At 30.1% G+C, this 21,729-nt stretch overlaps 2 protein-coding genes across 2 annotated transcripts; both read right to left on the bottom strand.

The window, feature by feature from the left end:
* Nucleotides 1–672: 672 nt before the first annotated feature.
* LOC123197173 (transcription factor MYBS3-like) lies at nt 673–1,550 on the bottom strand. Its single transcript, XM_044611341.1, has 3 exons — nt 1,266–1,550; nt 959–1,170; nt 673–867 (listed from the first exon to the last, which is right to left on the bottom strand). Exons 1-3 carry the CDS (start codon nt 1,405–1,407, stop codon nt 793–795), a joined length of 429 nt encoding a protein of 142 aa, XP_044467276.1. The 5' UTR covers nt 1,408–1,550; the 3' UTR covers nt 673–792.
* Nucleotides 1,551–4,724: 3,174 nt separating this feature from the next.
* Nucleotides 4,725–6,631, bottom strand: LOC123198088 (probable transcription factor At5g61620). Its single transcript, XM_044612669.1, has 5 exons — nt 6,385–6,631; nt 5,920–6,131; nt 5,584–5,643; nt 5,429–5,499; nt 4,725–5,097 (listed from the first exon to the last, which is right to left on the bottom strand). Exons 1-5 carry the CDS (start codon nt 6,629–6,631, stop codon nt 4,725–4,727), a joined length of 963 nt encoding a protein of 320 aa, XP_044468604.1.
* Between the last annotated feature and the right edge of the window lie 15,098 nt (nt 6,632–21,729).

The raw sequence follows: 21,729 nt of genomic DNA, 5'->3' as shown, positions 1-21,729 counted from the left end.
TTGTTGAATGGTGTAAGAGAATACTTTATGTATAAAAAAATCTGGGTTCAAGTGACATATCAAATTTAAACTTTTGAATTATCTACTTTAGTATTTATAAGATCGGTCATTAAACTTAAAATTTATCCTATCTAATGTGATTAGTTCAATTCCATAACAATAGAAATCTACTTCGAATGTGGTTCTTGTTACTTTAAAAAAAAAAAAAAAGCAATAACTATATTATCCAAGATTGCATTGGATTTTTGCATTTGATCAATCACCATTTTGTTACTTTTTTTTTTCAAATTAGGGAATCCAGCCGGATTAGTTGAACTCATAAATCTTAAGGTATAATGATCAAACTCTCAACCATTGTATCGGACTCAAACCATAATTTCATTTTAATTGCAACTAATTATGTTGTATGATTAACCATCTACATTCACATTGGGACATTATTGTCATGAGTATTGACTTATCTTTAATTTAAAATTTCAATCACGTTATATACAGTAAATATATATGGATTAGTAAATTTTAAGATAAGCTGGAAACAAGACTGTCATTAGCTTTAAAATATTTACATCAATAGTTTCTAATCTACTTCTTTATTGATTGTATTAACCCTGTTAGTATATATTTAGAACAGAATAAATGGAATCTCTAATTCTGATCATGCAACTCAGGAAATTCGAAACAACACTGTATCTTCTCTTGAGCCTTTCAATTATATTTTACCCTTTTGAGTAACTTGGTGAGTGCATAGTCAGCCATGCGTAGCCATGACTGCATAAGCTCTTCTCGCATTATTCATTGCCCCATCACATTATGGCAATGGTGTCTCGGTACTTCCCGGACTCCGTTCATCGTTTCCGGGGATTGTACCTGTAAAAAAAATTCAGATATTTAGTGTAACTGATTGGCTTTTCTGCTTGCAAAATTGATTCATATATTGAGTCAGAGTTAGCAAAATTACAGATTGATTGAGTGGCAAATCAAATATGCTTGATCTATAATTCCTCCTGTAAGTTGAAGCTTGTGCAATAAAATACTTCTGGGCATGGCTGGCCACCTGTGTTGGAGTCCTGGTGGGCACAAAGTACTTTGAAATTCCTTTCCAATCTCCTTTTCCACAATATTTCAACCCACTTAGAAAATTCTGATGTTCCTCCTCCGTCCATCTCTTCACTGATTATTAATTCAACCAAAATATATAATCAAAACACAAACATCAGTCACTCTGTCAGTCTTCAATTCAATCACAAAGCTTGTCAATCATGTACCTTTAACTTGCGCTGCACGTGGCGCTCTGTCTTTCCTCCGATGAACTTCAACCTCAGATTCCTCTTGATGTTGATTTTGCTCTGAAATTAGAACACCAAACAGCTTAAAGCATCGCTTTTGATTTGCAGTTTCGTTCTCCATCTTTCTGAAGCTTGACAGAAGACCGAAAGAAGCTAAAATAGAATGAGATTATTACAAGATCAATCCTGATTCCAATTCTAAGTTCTGTTGCTTTTATTGAGTTGTTGTTTCCTCTTCTGCAACTTCGCCATGGACACGGAAAGTTTCTGTCTCCAAGGATTCGAAAAAGATTTTGATATCTGAAATAAATTCAATGCAGAATTTATTAAGGAATGGCTTGTGAAATTATTAAAAAGAAATATGATAATAGATTTTTTGAAATTAAATTAGATAAAGTAAAATATGATAAAATCCTTTATATATATATATATATATATTTTGGTTTAATTGAAATAAATTAACCATATTACTAAGGAAAAATAGAATTAAAATTAAATTTAAAAATTGTATTTTACGTAGATCTTTGCCTTAATTATGACACGGGTTTTCCTAAATGAACAAGAAAAACTAATTTTTCTTAATTATTTGTCAATATTTTTTGTGTTTAAGTTTGATTGAATTCCCTTTTTTAAAATTTATTTTGGATTGGATTTTAATTTTGGAAGAAACTCTTCAAATCACGAAGATTAAAAAGAACATGTTTTGTGAATTTTGCATCTCGACTCGAGTTTGGCCATGGTTTGAACCTAACATTGTACTGTGCAAAAATGACATCAAATTAATGCAATGGTAACAAGTCGAGCTGAATTATACTTAGTTTGAACCCATTTTGAATACAAATATATAGAGCTCGAGCATTCAAATCTTAACTCGAACTCTAGAAAAAAATTATTGGTTTGACTAAAAAAATTAATTTTAACTTTTAAGTTAAAAAAAGCATCTAAACAATCATCATTAGTATATCTATTAATTTAAAGTTAACAAAAATTAAGGGTCTAAATAAATAAAATATTTGAAACTTTTAAGAATTTATTGATATTTTATTCAAATTGAATCATAAACTTGCAAGTTTGTCGAGTCATCCAACACCAAACTCGAGCTTAACTCAAGAGGACTTGAACTCGGATGATCCAAACTCAAACTTACTTATTTGTAGCCTAAATATAGTTGGTAGAAAAGGATAAGTTATATAAAAAATTTTGTTAAATAAAATATATCTTGATATAAAATATAATAATTAAAAATTTACATTACACCATTGATATAGAGCAATAAAAGCTTCAACTAGAATGATGTTAGAGTTTAGGGTGTGTACGGTTTAAAGGAATAAGAGATTCAGATACTCTATGTTTAGTCTTGACATCATTTTATTTGGTCGGTTAGATAATTAAAAATCAATAAAACTATGTGTATCTATTTTTTGTACACAATTTATGTACACAGATGAGGTGTTATCATGTGATTGGATGTTTTTTTATCATATGATGACGCATGTTTTAAAATCATCTAATTACATGATGACACATCACTGTGTACATGAATTGTGTATCAAAAATAGATACACATAACATTTCTCATTAAAAATTATGAAAATATTTTTACTATCAAATTGATATGACAAATAATATAAGGAATAATTTTATTATCATATTATCCTTACATAGTAAAAGATTACTAAAATAATCTTAGTTTTGTTACGATAATCAATTTAGTTTAATATATTAAAAACAATTAAGCAAAATAATATTTTAATTTTTTTTTACTAATACCAACCACACAGAAATAATTATTAATACTTACAAATTTATCTAAACATATTATTAATTTATACTTATTAACTTTAAGATAATACATCTTTATGATAATTTTTTTAATTTTTATAATAAAATATTTTTTGAATCAAGCGTACCCTCAAAGTTATCATCTCTTTCTTGGAAGTTTTTCCATGTCTTTTTAACTTCATTTTTTAATTTTAGAATGATTAACTTTTTTACACCCAATGTTCGACTTTAAAATTTTTTCCATCCATTTAATTTACAAATCACATTTTTGCACCTAAAATCTAATGTTGTTAATGGAAAATAACATTGACAGATATACAAAGAATTAAATTACAATATTACCCCTATTACACTCTTTCTTTCTTTTTCTTTCTACTTACCACTTCTTCCTCTTCTTCTTCTCCTTCCTCCTTTCTCCTCCATCACTTTTTTCTCTTTCTTTTACTTCTCCTTTCTTTCCATCCTGCAAAAAAGTTCCCTTTGAACCGTCTTGGGTTGCATAACACGACACAACAAGATATTTTAAATGGTAGGGTTTTGCAATGACATGATTGTGGAGATGGAGAGGAACAATGAAGGGAGATGACGACAATTCGACGGTGGGGTTGTTGGAACGAGAAGATTGGGTGATGCATGTAGGGAAAGGATTTTATTTTATTTTCCAAGGCAAAATTGACAATTTTTCTTTTTACCCTAGATTTTCTTTATTTTTTTGGGGCGGTTAAATAGGGAGCAAAGTCCAAAAACAAAAAAAAAAAGAACTTAATTCAACGGGGGCTAAGACTTTCCTAAAATCATATTCTAGGTTCTCTTAAATCTAAAGATGACTTAAAAGCTTTAGTTTGGATGTCATTCCATAAAACTTGGAAAGAGACCAAGAAAATACAATTCATGATCAGCAAAACAAGATCATCAATTATACTAACCAAATTATCCTAGATTTTCTAATAAGGATGTTAGGTTTTTGTTAAAGTGTGATTTATGTATTTAGTGGATGAAAAGGTGTTTTTAGACCAAAACCTTAGGTGATAAAATGTTAATTACTTAATCTTATAATAATTATTTTAAGGTAAAGTAAAAATTCCTTTAAATATTTATATATTATATTGAAATAAATATTTATTATAAAGTTTTAATTGAAAAGGCAAATTTAAGGTAATTAAGTATAATGAAATTATATTGGAGAATGAAGTAAAATAACCACAATAGGAGAATTTGGAAAATAAAGTATATCAATAAAATTCTAAATTTACAAAAAAAAAAACCTGAGACATTTTTTAACAAAATATAATTTAAACATACTAAATTTTAGTTTGGTGTTATACTATGTCGTTTTATGCCCATTGGGTAAGGTCCATGTAGGATATCAAGTAAATGGAAGGTCCATGCCAACCACAACATAAGATATGTTACAATTGGTGTACAAATTTATCCATGCAATTTTAAAATAGAATTCTTAATAGGTGGAAATACCAATATGATTTAGAGATTATTAAACGAAATCAATGAAAAGAAAAAGAAAATAACAAGAGGCAAACTTCATTAAGGCCAGAAAATTCTACCCCCTTCATTAAGACTTGTTTGCTTTGCTTAGTCATAGCAAAACAGACTAAGACGCCATTGATAACATTAAAATAAGTAATTCATAACAACTCCTTACATGAGAACCAGAATTGCAGGAAACACAAGAACATATTTTATATCATATTGCTTGAATTCCTCCAGAAGGTAAATCAGCTCTTCGCGGGAATTCAGGAGGTCCAATCTTAAGTTCCAAAGAATCTTTTGTAGTTTAAGTTGTAGAAGCTCTTTTGAAGGTTCTTGTAGCATCTTGAAACGAATGCGGCGGTGAAGGAATACCAGAGGAATGACGGTGGGTGGTAACTGTTGCAGAAGGAGGCATGTAGAGGAAACCCGGCTTCTGATAATTCTTTGCCTAAAATCCTCCAAAGTTTTGACCATTACAAGGGGTTTGCAGCAGGGTAAACAAGAGAAATTCAGGCTTCCAAGCATTTTTTTCATACCAACACTGAAAAACACTTACATTAATTGATAGATAAATAATTTATCCGGTCTTTATAGGCACAATACTATTATCAAAACTAAATAAATTTATAATTTAAAAAAATAATAATAATTAAAACTCTACTTTTTATTATTAAAAAGTTTTAATTATAAGAAAAAATCTATCATTGTTTGTTATTATACTTTTCATGTTAAAAATAATAAAGAAAGTATAAATAATTAGTTATTAAAATCATAAAAATAGTATTTATAATAATCAAATATTTATCTCATATTAATGTCAGTGTTTTTTTTTTTTATAATGCAAAGAGTCGATAAATTCACATTGATCAAACTGGGATCTAACCACGTAAGGGGTAGCTGGGTAATTTGGGAATTGAATTGCAATCTGAACCGAGTTATTAGCCTGTAAGATGAAATGAAACCAATATTATTAATAAACTCTTTGAATATTTACAACAAAAATGTTTGGCATAAGGACTTCAACTACCTGCATCGGCATTTCAAAACTAGTCTTCAATGGCATAACTGAAGATGGTGGTGCATTTACCTGCAATAGTTCAAGAAGCCACATTACAACTACTTTTTCACAGTCAAAGAAAAGACCATGGATTGATTGATTACTTGTGATGAAGTTATAGCTGCTGGTTTCTCTGAAATTTAAGGCAATGAAACTTTAGGAAGAGTTGGAGCCTGTAAATTAATTCAAGTAAAACACTGGTTAGAATGAGACATGTAATGTAAATCTCATTTAATGAGTAAGAAGAAAGAAAATCAGGTTAACAAAATTGGAATTCTGTAATGGAATGTCAAAGATATTAATTACAGATTCTGAATAAGGTATGTCAAAAATACTAGGTCTTCGATTCTTCTTATCGCTTAATGCCTGTCGCACAAAATACTTTTGTGCATGGCTTGCTACTTGAGTTGGGGTCCTGGTGGGCACAAATTCATTTGAAATGCCAATCCAATCACCTCTTCCCAGCAAATTCAGCCCGGCTAAAAAATTCATATGTTCCTCCTCATTCCATGGTTTCCCTGATCAAAACACAGATTCTCAATAATATTGTAATCTCAAATTCATAATATGTTTGATTCCATTAGGTCAAGATGAAAATTATTCATCTATTATGTAAAAGCCACAAGATCCAAAATCCAAATGGGCAAACGTATTATTATCTCAGAAAGCAAACATAGGGCTTTAAGCCCTATATCTATCAATGAAAGATTTCAAACGAAAGACTTCATCATGATCAAAACAATCAAAATAAACTAGAGAACCTAATATTACCCTTCTTCCTTTCAATGGCTGTCTTGGCTCTCTTACAATGGACCTGCCCATCAGAGAGATATTCCTCATTTTCATCATCTCCGTGGGAGTTGTTTGGATTCGCAGAAAGAGTCTGCAAATTTCCAAAGCTAGCACTTTTCGTAAGGCATTGATCCTGATCCAAAAGCTGCACACCGAAAAGCTTAAAACAACCCTTTCCATTGCAGGTTCTTGAGTGAGAATTTTTCCTGGCTATTTCCCTCGCCATCAGAGAAAAGAAAAATAATATGTTCTAAATGTCCGAGGATTTGCTGTGTTGTGCTGAGCTCTTATAGGCTTGTTCTAGCCTTCCAAGTAAGTAAACACAGCGTATCCAGTTAAAACAGCAAAGATTTGATTCATGATATTAATGTCTTATCAGCCCCATTTCACATCTCTACTTTTTTTCCCATTATGGCAATACATATAATTGGTTAGGATTTTTCAGATTTACTTTTTCACTAAGCTACAAACGAGTCAAATCGCACGTTAGTTTCTTGCAACTCAGCTCATATCATATTAAGCTTAGTTCGATTATAATTGAGTCAAACAATACTTAATTTGGATTGACGCGTTTGCACCCATAAACACAACTATATAATATATATAATATAAAATTACTTAGAAAGATAGTTAACTCTAAGTATAGATACCTAATCTTAGCTTGTTCCATATATAAGTTTTAGATAACACAACTATGTAAGAACATTAAGCTAGCATTTTTTTAGATTAAACCTTCCAATTAGAAGTTTAGTAAATTAGTCTTAGAGAATTATTATGGTAACACCTAGTGATATAAGAAATATGACTGAAATTTGATTTTAATCAAATCTTGAAAAGGGTTGATGAATGGTGATATATTAATTTTAACTAATCAGTAAGTTAAATTATCTTATCCTAATTTTAAATTATATTATTTTCATATATTATCAAGTTAATTGTAGCATCTACCAGTATTGAAAAATGTGATTTTGGCTTGTGAATGATTGTGCATAAAGGGTGCATGTTTGTTCCTAATACATGGATGATCTGAATATTATGCCATGTTAAAAAATTTTGAAGGGATGAACAATTGTATATCAAGGATACACAGTTGTTCCATCAATTATTATCAAATTCTATAAAAATATCACATCTTGTATGTTTCAATCTTATTATAATGAATTTAGTTTTAAACTCTAACATATTTTCTCTCATCTAACTGGTGAAACGACATATAACTCTAACCAGTTAAAGAGGTTTTCAATGATAAAATGAAGGGGTTTTTACACCGATTCTTCTAGTTTAGTGATAAGGTAAATGGGAATTCTTTTATAGTTGAGTTTGATGGATTTTGATATTCTATATATATGGGTTGATTGAATTTGGAGGTTAGAATCATGCTAGGACAAAAGTTGCGTTATGTCATGTTCATTTATATGATTTGTGTTGATAGTAACATAATATCTAGATACTGAGTTGTGGTTTGACAACATTAAAGAATGATTGACTATGTGGTATGAGATTTGTGCATTGCTTTATCTTGTTTAAGATGTTAAGGATGCATAGATACATTAGTAGGTGAGTGGAGATTAGACACGACCAAAAAGGCTTAAAATGTAAACTCAGAATGTGATATACAATTGTCCTAAGGATAGGTTCAACCATGTATTGCTAAAGGATGACCAAAAAGGCTTGAAATGTAAACCCAGAATGTGATGTAAGATTGTCCAAAGGATAGATTCAACCATGCATTAGTGAAAAAAAATAGGGTTTTGTGCAAGTGAACCAGTGTACATAGGACATGCATGTCTGTTCACTAATTAGGATGTGGACACCATAATCGGTGGACAATCATACATTGGGCTCATATGATTGTTTGTGACATGTTAGTTAGGTCAAGATGAATGCTCACGCAAAAGAGTGCATGATCTTTCAAGGATGTAAAATGATGACAACACCCCTACATAAGATATGATTGTGAATATGAGAGATGTTCTATTCCTAACAAAGAAGCGTATGGTTTTTCATAAGGAATGAACAATCATACATGATCAAAAACATGAACGATTGTGAAAAAGGAAGTCATGAACACTCATGCTTATATACAACACATGCCTATTAATAAGTAACACACGATTATGCATAAGAGTAAAAAATGAACACACGTCGACCAAGGTAGATGGAAAATCATTTATAGAGTTTTTCTAAAAAACATTTAAGGATATATGAGGTATATTGAAGTATTGAGATATGCCTACGAGAGAGAGAATAAGATAAGACATGATTAATATGAGTATGTACATGATAGGTGAAAGTTAAATGGAGCTTCAAGATGAGATAAATCATAGGTTCGAGAATATGAACATAGATAACATATCATAGAATTGAGAATGATCTCAAGAAGATGTTAATATATGTTTCTCGAGAGATAGGGTGATAAGTTGAGGCATAAAGATCCTATAGATTACATGTGAGGCCTACATACCTTTAGAGTGCATTTGTGGGATGCAAAGTTCTTATAGATTGTGGGACATGATGCCACCCACAGAAAGATGTAAGTTAATACATGTTTTCCAAAAGGTGGTTACGAGGTGGCATTCATAACTTAGGCTTTTTACCCATAAAGAAAGTTATAAGATAGTTCATCAATTGTTGTTTATTGTTGAGTAGGCTAAGACTCATGGTTTGTTGGTTGGCATCTAAACTAAGACGTGTTATGACATAGAAAGTCTATTGATTAGCATTTGTAAAAAGACATGTCAAGACCATGAGTTTGTCAGTTAGCAACCACAATAGGTGAACCAATACTTATATAACTTTTGAGATTGAGTCACATGGTCAGGTTGTCTAATCTCTACCTTAACATAGTCCGATTGGTATATAATAGAGTAATAAAGAATGACTTAAGAGTTTGCTTTCATAATAAAGTTTTGATTGATGAACTATACATGCAAAACATTCCACGTCATCTAAGATATGGTATAAAGATGATGATGAGTGAGGTCTGAATCAGAATGTGAGATTGATAATGAAAAGAGAAAACAAGCCTTGTTTGATTGTCAAATAAATGCTCTTATTTATTAAGTGTATTCATTCACCCATTTTTGTTTGATTTTGCAAGTGAAGAATGATTAGCAACTACATGGTGGGGGTCAACGATACAATAACATAAGTGGATTGTCTTTTGAATTATTGTTTTGATGTTTTCATTTTATATTGATTTATGGATTTTGTATACACACATTTACGATGGATTTGTTTGGTTTTCTTTGTTATAGCACTTTGGGTATGAAATTTTCATGATTTATAAATAAATGCAATTTGGTAATTTTGAAGTATGGTTAATGTTCATTACCTCATATACATGTTTGATTATGAATTAGTAGTATTATCCTCTTGAAGGTAAGATTTCTAACGTGGGGTGTTACATTAATGAAAAAATTCATCCAACATTCTAGAGTAATTTATGTGTAATATTATTAACATATCGAATTCTGTGAATAGTTTCAACTTTTTCATAAATTAAATTTATTTGAAGATTTTTTTTTTTTTGAGCGTGTTATATTTATTTAAACACAAATTCTTGCAATTTGAAGTTATAACTCTTTTCAATAATATTGAGTTTCTAGAAATCTTTTATGATAAGAGGAGTATTTTTTTTTAAATGTACTTCCACTTGATTTGTACCTCTATATGTTTTATGTTGTGTGATTAGACTTCTTTCTAGAGAAAATGCATGAGAGCTACAGAGTTATCTAGCCATTATCAAGTGACTTGACACACCAAACAGTCACACGTAAGATAACTCAGAATGTGTGTAGAAGCTCTTCTATCTAGAAATAGCAAAAAATAGTGAGTCTTGATGATTTTAACTAGTTCCCACGACTTGTTCAATCACATAACATGATTTTCTCTTATCTCTACAAGATAACACAATCAATTGATCTCTTTAGATTCTTAAATTCAATAAATTAAGATCTAGGTGTATCTAATTATGTAATTACATAATTAACACTTTCTCTTATCTTATATATGCAAGATTGTACAAAGGCAAAGAGAGGGCATTTTGTATCTCATATCATTTTTTTGTCAAAATTACTTTGGACAGTCAATAACATAACAATGAAAGTAAGCTTTCGAAAAGTAAGCCGAACCACTTTAAAAACTCTCACTATGTTCATTATTGTTTGTGTGAATTCACACCTCTAATTTTACTTCTTGTTGGTGAAATTTTTATTAACAATTTGGTGTTAGAACAAAGGTCTTTGAAATGTTTTTCATTATCTTATAAGCATATTTTCTTTTTTCAACTTTTGACAAAACACTCTTACTGCAACTCCCTATAAAAGAAGATCAAAGAATGTCCTAAGTGGTCAAACTATTGAAGTCAATAAGAGTGCTTTTCCTATTGAACAACTTAAACCTATCACTAAGAACCAACTAGCCCTAACAATTGGATTGCACCACTCTCTAGAAGTCTACCCTTCGAAGGAAAATACTATTTTCTTTTGATCAAATATGCATGATAATAATAATTCAATTAAACTCAAACATATTCAATTGATAAATATACAAAAAAAAAAATACCTTCTATTAAATCAAAATGCCTAACATGTCATTAACACCATAACATAAATAAGTATGTGTACTCAATACCAACATAAACACTAAACATCAAACCATCTTTATCAAGCATAAAATCAACATACATAAATAAATAGTACCTTCATGCTTCATCTATAATTTGACCTACTACTACAAAGCTATCAAATCATATGTCACTTATAAAACATAAATGTAAAGGTGTAAGTGATAGGTAAAAGCAATTACTTCTATAATCATTCTCATCTTTCCTTTCTTTAGCTTCATTCTTGCATTCCTATGCATAATCTCTTTTCTCATCTAAGGTGGATGACATGGAATCATATTATCAAAATTTGTAATAAAAAGTATTTTAAAAGGTCTTTCCTTTGCAAAATCAATCTAAATGCCAATTGGACTAGGTCAAAAAAAGTGTTTCAATACTTTGGTCATATAACTCAGTATCTTGGGTTATCGTAGTTCATAGTATGTGTGAACTTGTTTTAGCACCTCTTAGTGGGTGTCACGCGACAAAATCTTTCATAACACCTTTAATAGGTGCACACCTCTCTATGGGTGTATATGGTAAACGATGCATCATATTTATAGGTATAACACCTCTGTGTGAGTGCATAGTCTATGTCATGTATGCCCCATCATAATGAAATTCTAGAAAACATATCTCAAAATCATGTTTCATATGTGGCATTAAATCTCTCTATTTATGAGAACTTTATGTCCTACATATGTACTAAAGGGATATATAGACCCTTTGTTCCATCTTATCACCCTAACTCTAAAAAAACATGCAATATTAATTTCTCAAATTCATTTCTAAAAAATCATTAGTCTATAATATGTTTTCTAAAATCATGCTTTTTAACCCATGTAAATTTCATTTTAGGTACTATCTAGCCTTTATCTATCATGTACATACTTGTGATACTCAGACCCTATAATATTCCTTCTTTCAGACATATTTTGATACTTCAACCTACCTTTATCCTCCTTTAAATCCTCATGAGACAACTTTATGAATAACTTTTCATCTATCATGAACTTGAGTTCATTTTCTCTCTTATGCATGATCGTGCATTACCCATGAATATGCGTTCATTCTAACTTAGCATGAACATGCACATTTTTCCCTTCATGATTGTCCATGCCCTAACATCATATCTATTCATCTCTTTGGATGACCACACATTTTTATGTCATGAATGACTCTCTAACCTCATTATGTAATCCTAAAGGCAAATTTATCTTTTCATTATATGAATAAGCATAGACTTTTCTTCATTGATGTTCATTGTGTCTTACCTACATGTCATGAAAAATTGTGCAACCCTATATAGTACCGTCTATCACATTTGGTGTCTCTGTCCTAATTGGTCAACAATTATGCTAAGTCTTATGTGTAATCACTTGTATGTGAAAATCCTAATCAACGTCAATGCACGACCATTCTTATATTTGGGACAATCATACACTGTGCCTAGAATGTAAATTTAAGTCAAATTGTCACAAATTTCGCCTTTATCAAATGTGAAAATTCAATTCTACATACTCCTAATGTGTTCTAACCCTATTCAAGCTCATTTAAGGCACCATATAAACATATTAAGGATTACTATCAAAGTTAAGCATAAAACATGATATTTACCTAAAAATTCAGTTTAATCAATGCATAAATATAATTCAACTTCCTCAATTAACATTTTAATTCCTTTTAAGTACTTTATCAACATCAAGCAAGTGTAAGAAAACTCTTATCACATTCTAGAATTATATTTCATTTTGTATAACATGGAAATAAAAAATAATAAGTTTATACTCCTATTTACCTTTCTTCCAAAACGAAGAATATGATGTCATTTCTCCTTTCCTTTTTGCCTAAAAAAACCTTGTTGTTAGAATTCAACTAAATATCAATTTAAAAGTGAAAATGCATGTTATTTGAAATAGAGGTATTGTACAAATTTGTAATACCTACAAGTATAACTAAGGGTAATATTGACTTTTTCTCAATTTTATATTGTATTTATTTATTTTGAAGCATATACGATCATATATTGCCCGTACATGAGTAAATGAGGGCAATTTGGTCATTTTGGTACTTAACCAAGCATTGGCTAAGTTAAAATTAAGATATGGTCGAGAATGTAAGGGATGCATGCCCATACATATAGTGACAGACAACCATACATGAATTTAAAAATTGGATAAGATTAGTTTCTAGTGATTTTAGATGGTGGTTTTTGCCATGAAATCGTAGGTATCCCTATGCATAAGGATTTAACAAACATACATGATGTTTTTAGTGCAAAATAAAAAGAGGCATAAAGAATGTTTGGCTTACTTTTGTGCATTACTTATTTTCATAGCAAGAAGCAAACAAAAAGTGTTTATAAACCATTAGAGATTCCCAAAGAAGGTTTTGGAATCTTCAGAATGCCTTTGCCACATGAAGAAACGTTCATTTACAAAGGTTAAGTGTGGTGACTTATGAGGAATTCATTATGTTTTTGACATGAGTTGATGTTTCTGTGAATTCATTATATGTTTAGGAAATTATGAATAAATATGAGCATGTTGCCTAGTAGTTTTCTAATGTATATGGTGAAAATTATATGTTGATGACCATTAATGGGTTGAATTCATGTTGAATCTTGTGATCTATATGGTTTATGATGGAAACATGATGATTTATATGCTAGAAACATGTTTAAGGATGATCAGAGATTGTTTGGCATGGTTAGAAACTTAGACAGTGTTGTTGATTGGCCGAAAAATGTAGAAACACATTAGAACAAAAATTTCAAGTGACATTGTACGGTCGTACATACTAAGATGTGCACTTGTACATCTCTTAAGAAGAAGAAGGTTACTTGTGAGTCAATGTATGCCTTAAGAAGAAGAATTTCTAGAAACTCTATCATCACCAGTTACCCATCAAGTCAGGTCATGTTGAAGCTTTATACGTTGCAAGCATAAAGAAATTTGTTGTTTCCTACAAACATTTATCACATTATGATTCAAAATCAACATTGTCTTGAGGAATTTAATACTCAAAATTTCATATAGCATGCATTAAATGAAAATTCAATTGTAACTTACAATATATAATGATTTACAAAAAAGTAGCACTAGACAATTGTAAAACCCATCTTAAGATATATACCCTTACATAGAATATGACTCGAAGATGTGTGTTTGACTTGACTTCATAATTGAAAAACAACAAAATTATATGCATGATCATAAATATTTAAATGTATGTAAAAAGGTGAAACTTAAAGAAATCAGCTGAAATAACTCATTTATTAAACTTTATAATCAAAATGTCTGAAAACTTAATCTAATAATTGTTATGCATTATTATTCATGAAACTGTAACTAAAATGATAAAAATACATAAATGGAAAAAAATCTACAAAAGGACAATTTTGCCTCTTGCCCTCATGTAGTTGTTCGATTGGATTACAAACTCTCTCACATGTTGCACTACTCACCTCTACCTACAAAACAAATAAAAAATTAAAGGCGTTAGTGAAAAACATTCAATAAGTCAATGACTTCTCAACACCTTAAATAGTACACAAAGTTGATAAATCTAACCTTCAGTTTGTGAATTTCAGTGTGGTCACAACTCGACACCTTCGTGCCCTAACATAGATGATCCATAAAGGTTACTAAAACCTAAGCTAAACTTAACATATTTGATACCTTGGTTAAAGCTTATGACACCTTGCGTGTCTATTAACTATCATGTCTTTCACACATGTCATACGACCTATTAAACTAGCTAACTATGATACCCTAGTCACATGAAAAAAATCTGATCATAGTCTCTTCCTTACACATACGCTAGTTATGAAGCAACTATCTAACCATCCTGGGATGACCCTTACTAGGGGTACGTATGTAATACATCTCATTGACTACGTGAATAATCATTTGAAAAGCTATAATCTCCTACCATGCACAACTGAATTGAACTATGTGACTAATGCACCTTGGTGTTGAATGCATTATGCATCTCATGAGTATCCAGTCCTATTGTTTTCATGTATCTTGTCACTTATACACATAGTTAATGGTTATTTAGATGTGCATCATTTTCTTCAACCTTTTTTATTTTTGAATCAGATTTGACTCGATTAGGGTCTTGTGTTATCTTTTACATAGTCGAACACTTTTTTTTATCTCTAACTTTTTTGTCTTCTTGCTATGGTCTCTTATTCTTTTTCTTTATTCTTTCTTTTCCTTGTGCTTAGCAAAAGGGTAAAATGATCTTTTAACTGACTACATAGGTGTATGCTTAAGGTGTAACCTCGTGTTCTTTTATTTAATCATGACATCCACTTTTGGAAAATCACACACAGGCATGTGTCCTATACACATGATCGTGTATGTCTTTTCTCCAATGAACGTGTGAAGGACGGTGTTTCTTATTTTGCATGAACAATACACGGACGTGCATAATGCTATACACGATTGTGTGTCATAATTTGGGATTGCTACCTATCATTTTTTGCACTTTTTAGGCTAACTTCCAACAATCCAACAGATGTACACACATTTTTAAAGGCAACTAACCTTTCACATTCATAAATACATAAACACAGTCAACACATTAATCCCTAATCATCAACATCACTTGATCACTATGTTCAATCTCAATTTCCATACTACAGAGTTCACCCATGACTTAATCATGTTTAAAGGCAACCTTAGGCATTTTTCTTTCAACCAAAAACTTATCTAGGCATACATAATGATAAAGAACCCACTAGGCGACCGGTCCTAAGAACCCTTGAGTCAATCCGTTATGCACACCCCAAAAAAGCTAGAAAACAAGTTAGATCAATCAGATTAAAACCCTAAGGAAACTAAGTCCTTAAAAACCCTAATCTTAAGATGCCACAAAGGTTGATCACTCTTTTGATAAGTCAAGATGATGTATTCTTCCAATAACACAATGGAACAAAGCAAAGTTTGCTGAAAATACCTTAAAATTACTAATGATATGTCTGTTTTTCGTTTTTCATAGTTGTAGCCTTTATATATGCATGTAATCATCATAATTCTAGACATAAAAGTCAAAGTAAAAAAACCCTAGCTAATATATCAAGACATGGGCCAACCTATAAGCCCAAATAAACCCAAGAAGTTAAGTCTTTTACAGGTATATTTAACCTTAACTTAAAATCTAACAACTCAAAACACCTAATCATTTTATTTAAGCATTTCTTTAGCTTGGGCCATGCGGCCCGAAATTATATCATGGACTCCAAGCTTTATTCTTTAAGTTCTAAGACTTGTCCATTATCTTGCACATAAAGATAAGTGATTATCCTTGGTGTAGCATTGGAAACTTCTAGAACAACCTCTTTGTCATGCATCTCCATGATTAAGCCTTGTAAAGCCTATTTCATCTTCTTTGTTTTTGCTCTAGTCATTGGACCACTGATTCCTTGCAAAGTATCTTGGGAATACTTGTTTTGTTGCACTTGATCAGCACCTTGATCTCTATCACATAATCTTGAATCATGTGATTACTACTATTAGAACACAACTTTATCTTATCTAACATGTTTACAAGATTTATGACTTCAAATTAGTAAAGTTAACGTACAATTAAGACCTAAACATTCATCATAATTCATTTTAAATCATCAAGGGCCTACTAACCAACATCATAGTTCATATGCCCTTTTTAACCAATTTCTCAAATAATCAAAAGGAGGGCATCTTTACTTTTCTTCTAGCATACAAATAGTTCTTTGCATGGCTATAATGATTTTTGGTAATTCAAGCTCCTCTCCAATAGTTTGGAAGTCTCTTTTTTCTCTCATTTCTGTCTATATACGATTAGGGTGTATGAAAAAGTAACCAAAAATTAGGTTAAATACTTTTTTTTATTTTGCCTCTCGAAAACAACACACGAGCATATATTTATAGTACTAGGGTGTGTGTCGTGTCATCTAACTAAGGATGTCATTTGATTCTGTCACTATTCTAATCTTATCTTAAAATCAAACTTTGTTGACGATGCATGACAATGTATACTCATACATATGGGCATACATCTCCTGGGAAAACATTAATAACTTCATTTAAAACAAAGGAAAAGATAAAATGTCTTAGGATTTATTTGTGGTGTTATAACAATATTAACTAACATTCATTTAATAAAGTTCATCTTAATAAACAACACTTCCAACTACAGAATATCGGTTTTGTGTTACCCTTAACCACCAGCTAATACACCATGACTAGTACACAAAGAGGTTCACCCACTTTTTCTGCTCGAAACACGAGAAGATGATATGCTAAGAACAAGGCTTGGACTAGAACAATTTGAACTAGTATGTCTAACCTAATAGCATAAATTACAATAATGTTCACAAACTTCATCTCCCTGTTAAGGTCATCTGCTCTAATCAAAAGGTCACCTTAAATATCGATGTTCCATCAGAAATGTATATATCATAGAGATTTCTTTGGGTTGAACCCATTCAAACTAATTCCCTAACAAATGTATACTTTCCATGTGAATAGTCTTAAGTGTTTGGTAGAGTAGTATTTGTCGACCCATTAATAATAGTTTAACAAATTCCTAAACCTAGCAACTATTGTAACGTGTGTACATAGTAGGTGTGATAGTTGAAATTTTCTACAACTATATGTCTTCTCTGATAGATCAACAATACTGACTAGTTGCCTTGAACCATGTACTTCATATGCGTGTATGTTTATTGGTTTGACAATTATATTGGTCAATTTGTGAACATGTCTAACCATTTTCTCCTCAACCCATGGTATTAGGGGGTGAGTACAAGCCTTTATGTAATTAATCAAATAGAAAACAAAGTATTACTTAAAATAGTACTACCATATTGAAAAATATTGTAATCAAATTTAAATAAACTTGTCATGTTAAATCTATTATAAAACCATCTTTGTATGGTGGCTTGAAGAAATTGAACAAGCATCGTGAAGAACAATTTATACATATATTGTGCCAAAAACATTGAACAACTCTACAATGTTTGTGCTCATTATATTGTAATGGATACAAGTGAAATGAGCATGAACCTACCTTTTATACTCAATACTATACAAATAGGTAGCTATGACGCGAATAACTGTATAAATCCTCTATATAGCCTTATCAAAATCTAAAAATCGATAAGCTTTTGTAGCTTTCAAAATGACTTTTCTATCAATTTCGTTTTTTTATACCTATCAGACATATTCTCTCTAATATATTGGTTGCATTATCTGTGCTGGGCATTCGAAAACACATTTCTTACCGCAACAAGAATAACATTGTGCCTATCTATAATAATTGACAATTTAGGGTCCTTACTAATGCATTGACGTAATCATCTCAAAAACAAGGTTTATGTCTTTGTCTCCTCCCTCTCACTAATATCAAACACCAATGGTTAAATCTAATTATTCTCATTTTTCTCTATGGCAATGAAAAGTGTCTCAAGGTATCTACCTTTCAAAAATGTTTCATCAATACAAATCACAAGATGATAGCACTCCTGAAACACTTTAATTGAGCAAACTAAAGTTATAAAGAAAAACTTGAATCAATTATCCTCATCTATCTTAATATGTGTAGTTATGTTAGAGTTCTATTGTTTCAGGTTGTAGTAGTATTTTGATAAAAGCCAAAATGACTTCTCTAATGAACCTTTAAGTGCATTTAATGTCTAATTCTTGGCATGCCAAGATTGAGTGTAAGAAATATCAATCTTACACCTGTTTGCAACATTGGTTATGATTTTCTTTGGCCTATAGATACGAGTAGCCCCAATAAACACAAATCATAATATTTTTCCAATTGTTGGTTTGCCAACCTGTTTTATGGTAGGGCATTATTATATCTTGAGGACAAGTGTTGTTCTTATCCATATGACACAGCTTGAAAACATCACAATCTTCTAACTTGGTAACTGGTGGTCTCCATTCATTTTTCATCAAGACTTGCTTGAACGTATCACTTTGTATTGATAATCATTTTCCAATGCATGCCTATGAAATGTATATATTAATGATTACTTAATGGCAAACTAATCATTCACCTTAAAACTCCTATCGCAACGTGGAGTAAAATTATCAATACTCTCATTGTCAACACTTATCATAGGCTTTGGACCCTAAGGAAATGGATTTGAAACCTAAACATTTTCAAGAGTGGTGCATGATAAATTGGAAGATCATGGTCTATACTACCCTCGGCTAACACACATATATGCCCACTCGCACATATGCTTACACGCATGTATGCCTACCCGCATACCATTTCCTAGGAAAACTGCAATTCTGGTTTTCATTTAGTTGGAACACTAAACTTGTTTTACTTTGATGCTAACAACAGTTTATGCTTATCTAACAGTCATGTAACTAATTTAAGCTCGAAAGTACAAAAAAAATCACATTTTATCAAAACACCAAGATTTCATTATGATTAAAAAACAAAAGAATAAAAATTCTTATGTTTTGATATAAAGTAAGTAAAGAAATTTACTTGGAATGTAATGATCTTATTGCTTTTATGTGTATTCACTAGTTAATTTTTTGAATGAAAAATGGTGAAAAAGGTTAAGGTCAATAAGGTTAGTGGCATAGGCATGATGAGAATAAATTTTTGGTTCTGGATAGAAAAGTATAATGAAAAGTTAGCTAGAATTTTGGTTATTTTAATTAATTTCTCAAAAAACTTGGGTGAATAACATATATCATTTAAAACATCCAAATTTTTTTTAATTTTTTTAAGTAATATTTTCATAGTTTCACAAGTGTGATAGAGACTCAAACTCAGATTTTTTTGATTTGAAAGTTTTAATATTTTATCAGTTTTGCTAATCTCTATAATAAGAAAGATATTATAGACTTTTTGTTGAAAATTTCATATATAAATTATATCCTCTAGTAGGCAAAAAATATTTTTCAAACGTTAAGTATAAAATAGTAAATAATTCCTAGATATAGATTTTTTATATTTCAAGATTTTAGTTCAACTTTGACAACCTTTTTTTTAACGTCCCCATATCCAACTGTATTATATATCCAACCCAATCTCATATAAACAATAGTATGTAAATCTCCCATCCGCCTAGGGAAATAAAAAAATTTTGTAAAGAAATAAGGAAAAACAAATATAAACATCTCTTTGTAAAAACTACTAAGGGGTGTTTGGTTTAAGGTATTTAAAGATTATTCTAGTAATTCATATTTTATTATTGATATTTTTTTATTTAATTTGTAAGAAATAAAATATTTTAATAATTTTTTATTATTTATGTTAATGTTACAACTAATATAAATGGGGCACACAATTCATGTCATTTAAAGACTACTATTTTATTATTAACATTATTTTATTTAATTTTTTGCAATTTGACAAAATTTGACACAACCCATTAACCCAATACAAAAGAAACTCAGATTAGAGTTATAATTTTCAATACAAAAAGTAGTTTAGATTGGGTTCGAGTTGACCTCCAAAAAATTGATTTGTGTTTAAGTTGATACAAAAACAACCCAAATTAAGCTAAAGTAACCCAAAAATTTTAAACAAAATGTTGCATAACATCATAGCAGTAAAAAATCTCCAATATTTTTTGTTTTCTTCATACGACAAAAAAAGTTTTAACTCACAAAATCCATATTTTCTAATTCGAATCAACAAAGAAATCGACATTGCATCACCAAACACAAAATCTACATCACACAAAAACATTCATTTTAATTTAATAATTCTTTTCGACATACTTGTAAAAACTATTTATAGTGTATTTTTTATATTGGTGTGTTATAAATACTATTGATTTGAACTTATTATGTTGGTGTGTTATATTCATATAATTGTTAACGATTTTAATATTTATGATAGTCACATTCATTATATGTATTGAAAATTAAATTTTTTAAATATTCGATAAGTAATTATTAAACTCATTGGTCACCAACTGTATTATTTTAAAGTTGAAGTTTTAAACTTATTTGAGTTTTTTATTATAATATTATATTTTTTGATATTTGACAAAGTTTGTTGTTTTGTAACAAATCATGTTATTACACATATTTTTATATGACTTTACCTATTACATAGTTTAAGTTAATTTGGGTTAAGTCAGGTTGACCAAAAAATATTTTGGTTTGGTTTAGAGTTGAGAAATTTTAACACAATTTTATTTTGAATCGGGTAGAGTTTAAGCTTTGATATAAAACCTGAATTGACACGATGCGAACACAACCCAATGACCCAAATTATTAGGCCTAATGTTTTGATAATTTTTTATTATCAATAGTGATGTGACAAATAATATAAAATGTAATTTGATTACTATTTCTACTTTAGACAGACTTGATGGTTCGTGTCATCAGGTTGTGTTTGCGTTGTATTAGTTCAAGTTTCGGGTTAATGACTTTCAACTCTAAGCAGATCTAAATTAGAATTGTATAAAATTTTTTAACCCTAATCCAACCCTTTTATGTTCAAGTTGCTCTAAAATACCCAAATTAACTCAAAATTATCTATTGTTTTTACTTTCCTAATTGTTTTTAGTGTTTTAATTTCTTTACCAAATTACCTTCAATTATTTTAATGAAACACACAATATAATATTTTGTTTTATTTACAAATGGTTTAAAAATTACATATTAAGATCTTTAAAATATATCAATACTCTAACTAACTAAATCATATTCTTCCTATCGAGAAAAAAAAATATTTGAATA

Source organism: Mangifera indica, chromosome 15 (assembly GCF_011075055.1).
Source record: "Mangifera indica cultivar Alphonso chromosome 15, CATAS_Mindica_2.1, whole genome shotgun sequence".
NCBI classification, from domain to species: domain Eukaryota; kingdom Viridiplantae; phylum Streptophyta; class Magnoliopsida; order Sapindales; family Anacardiaceae; genus Mangifera; species Mangifera indica.
This window is presented reverse-complemented; position numbering and strand designations above follow the sequence as displayed.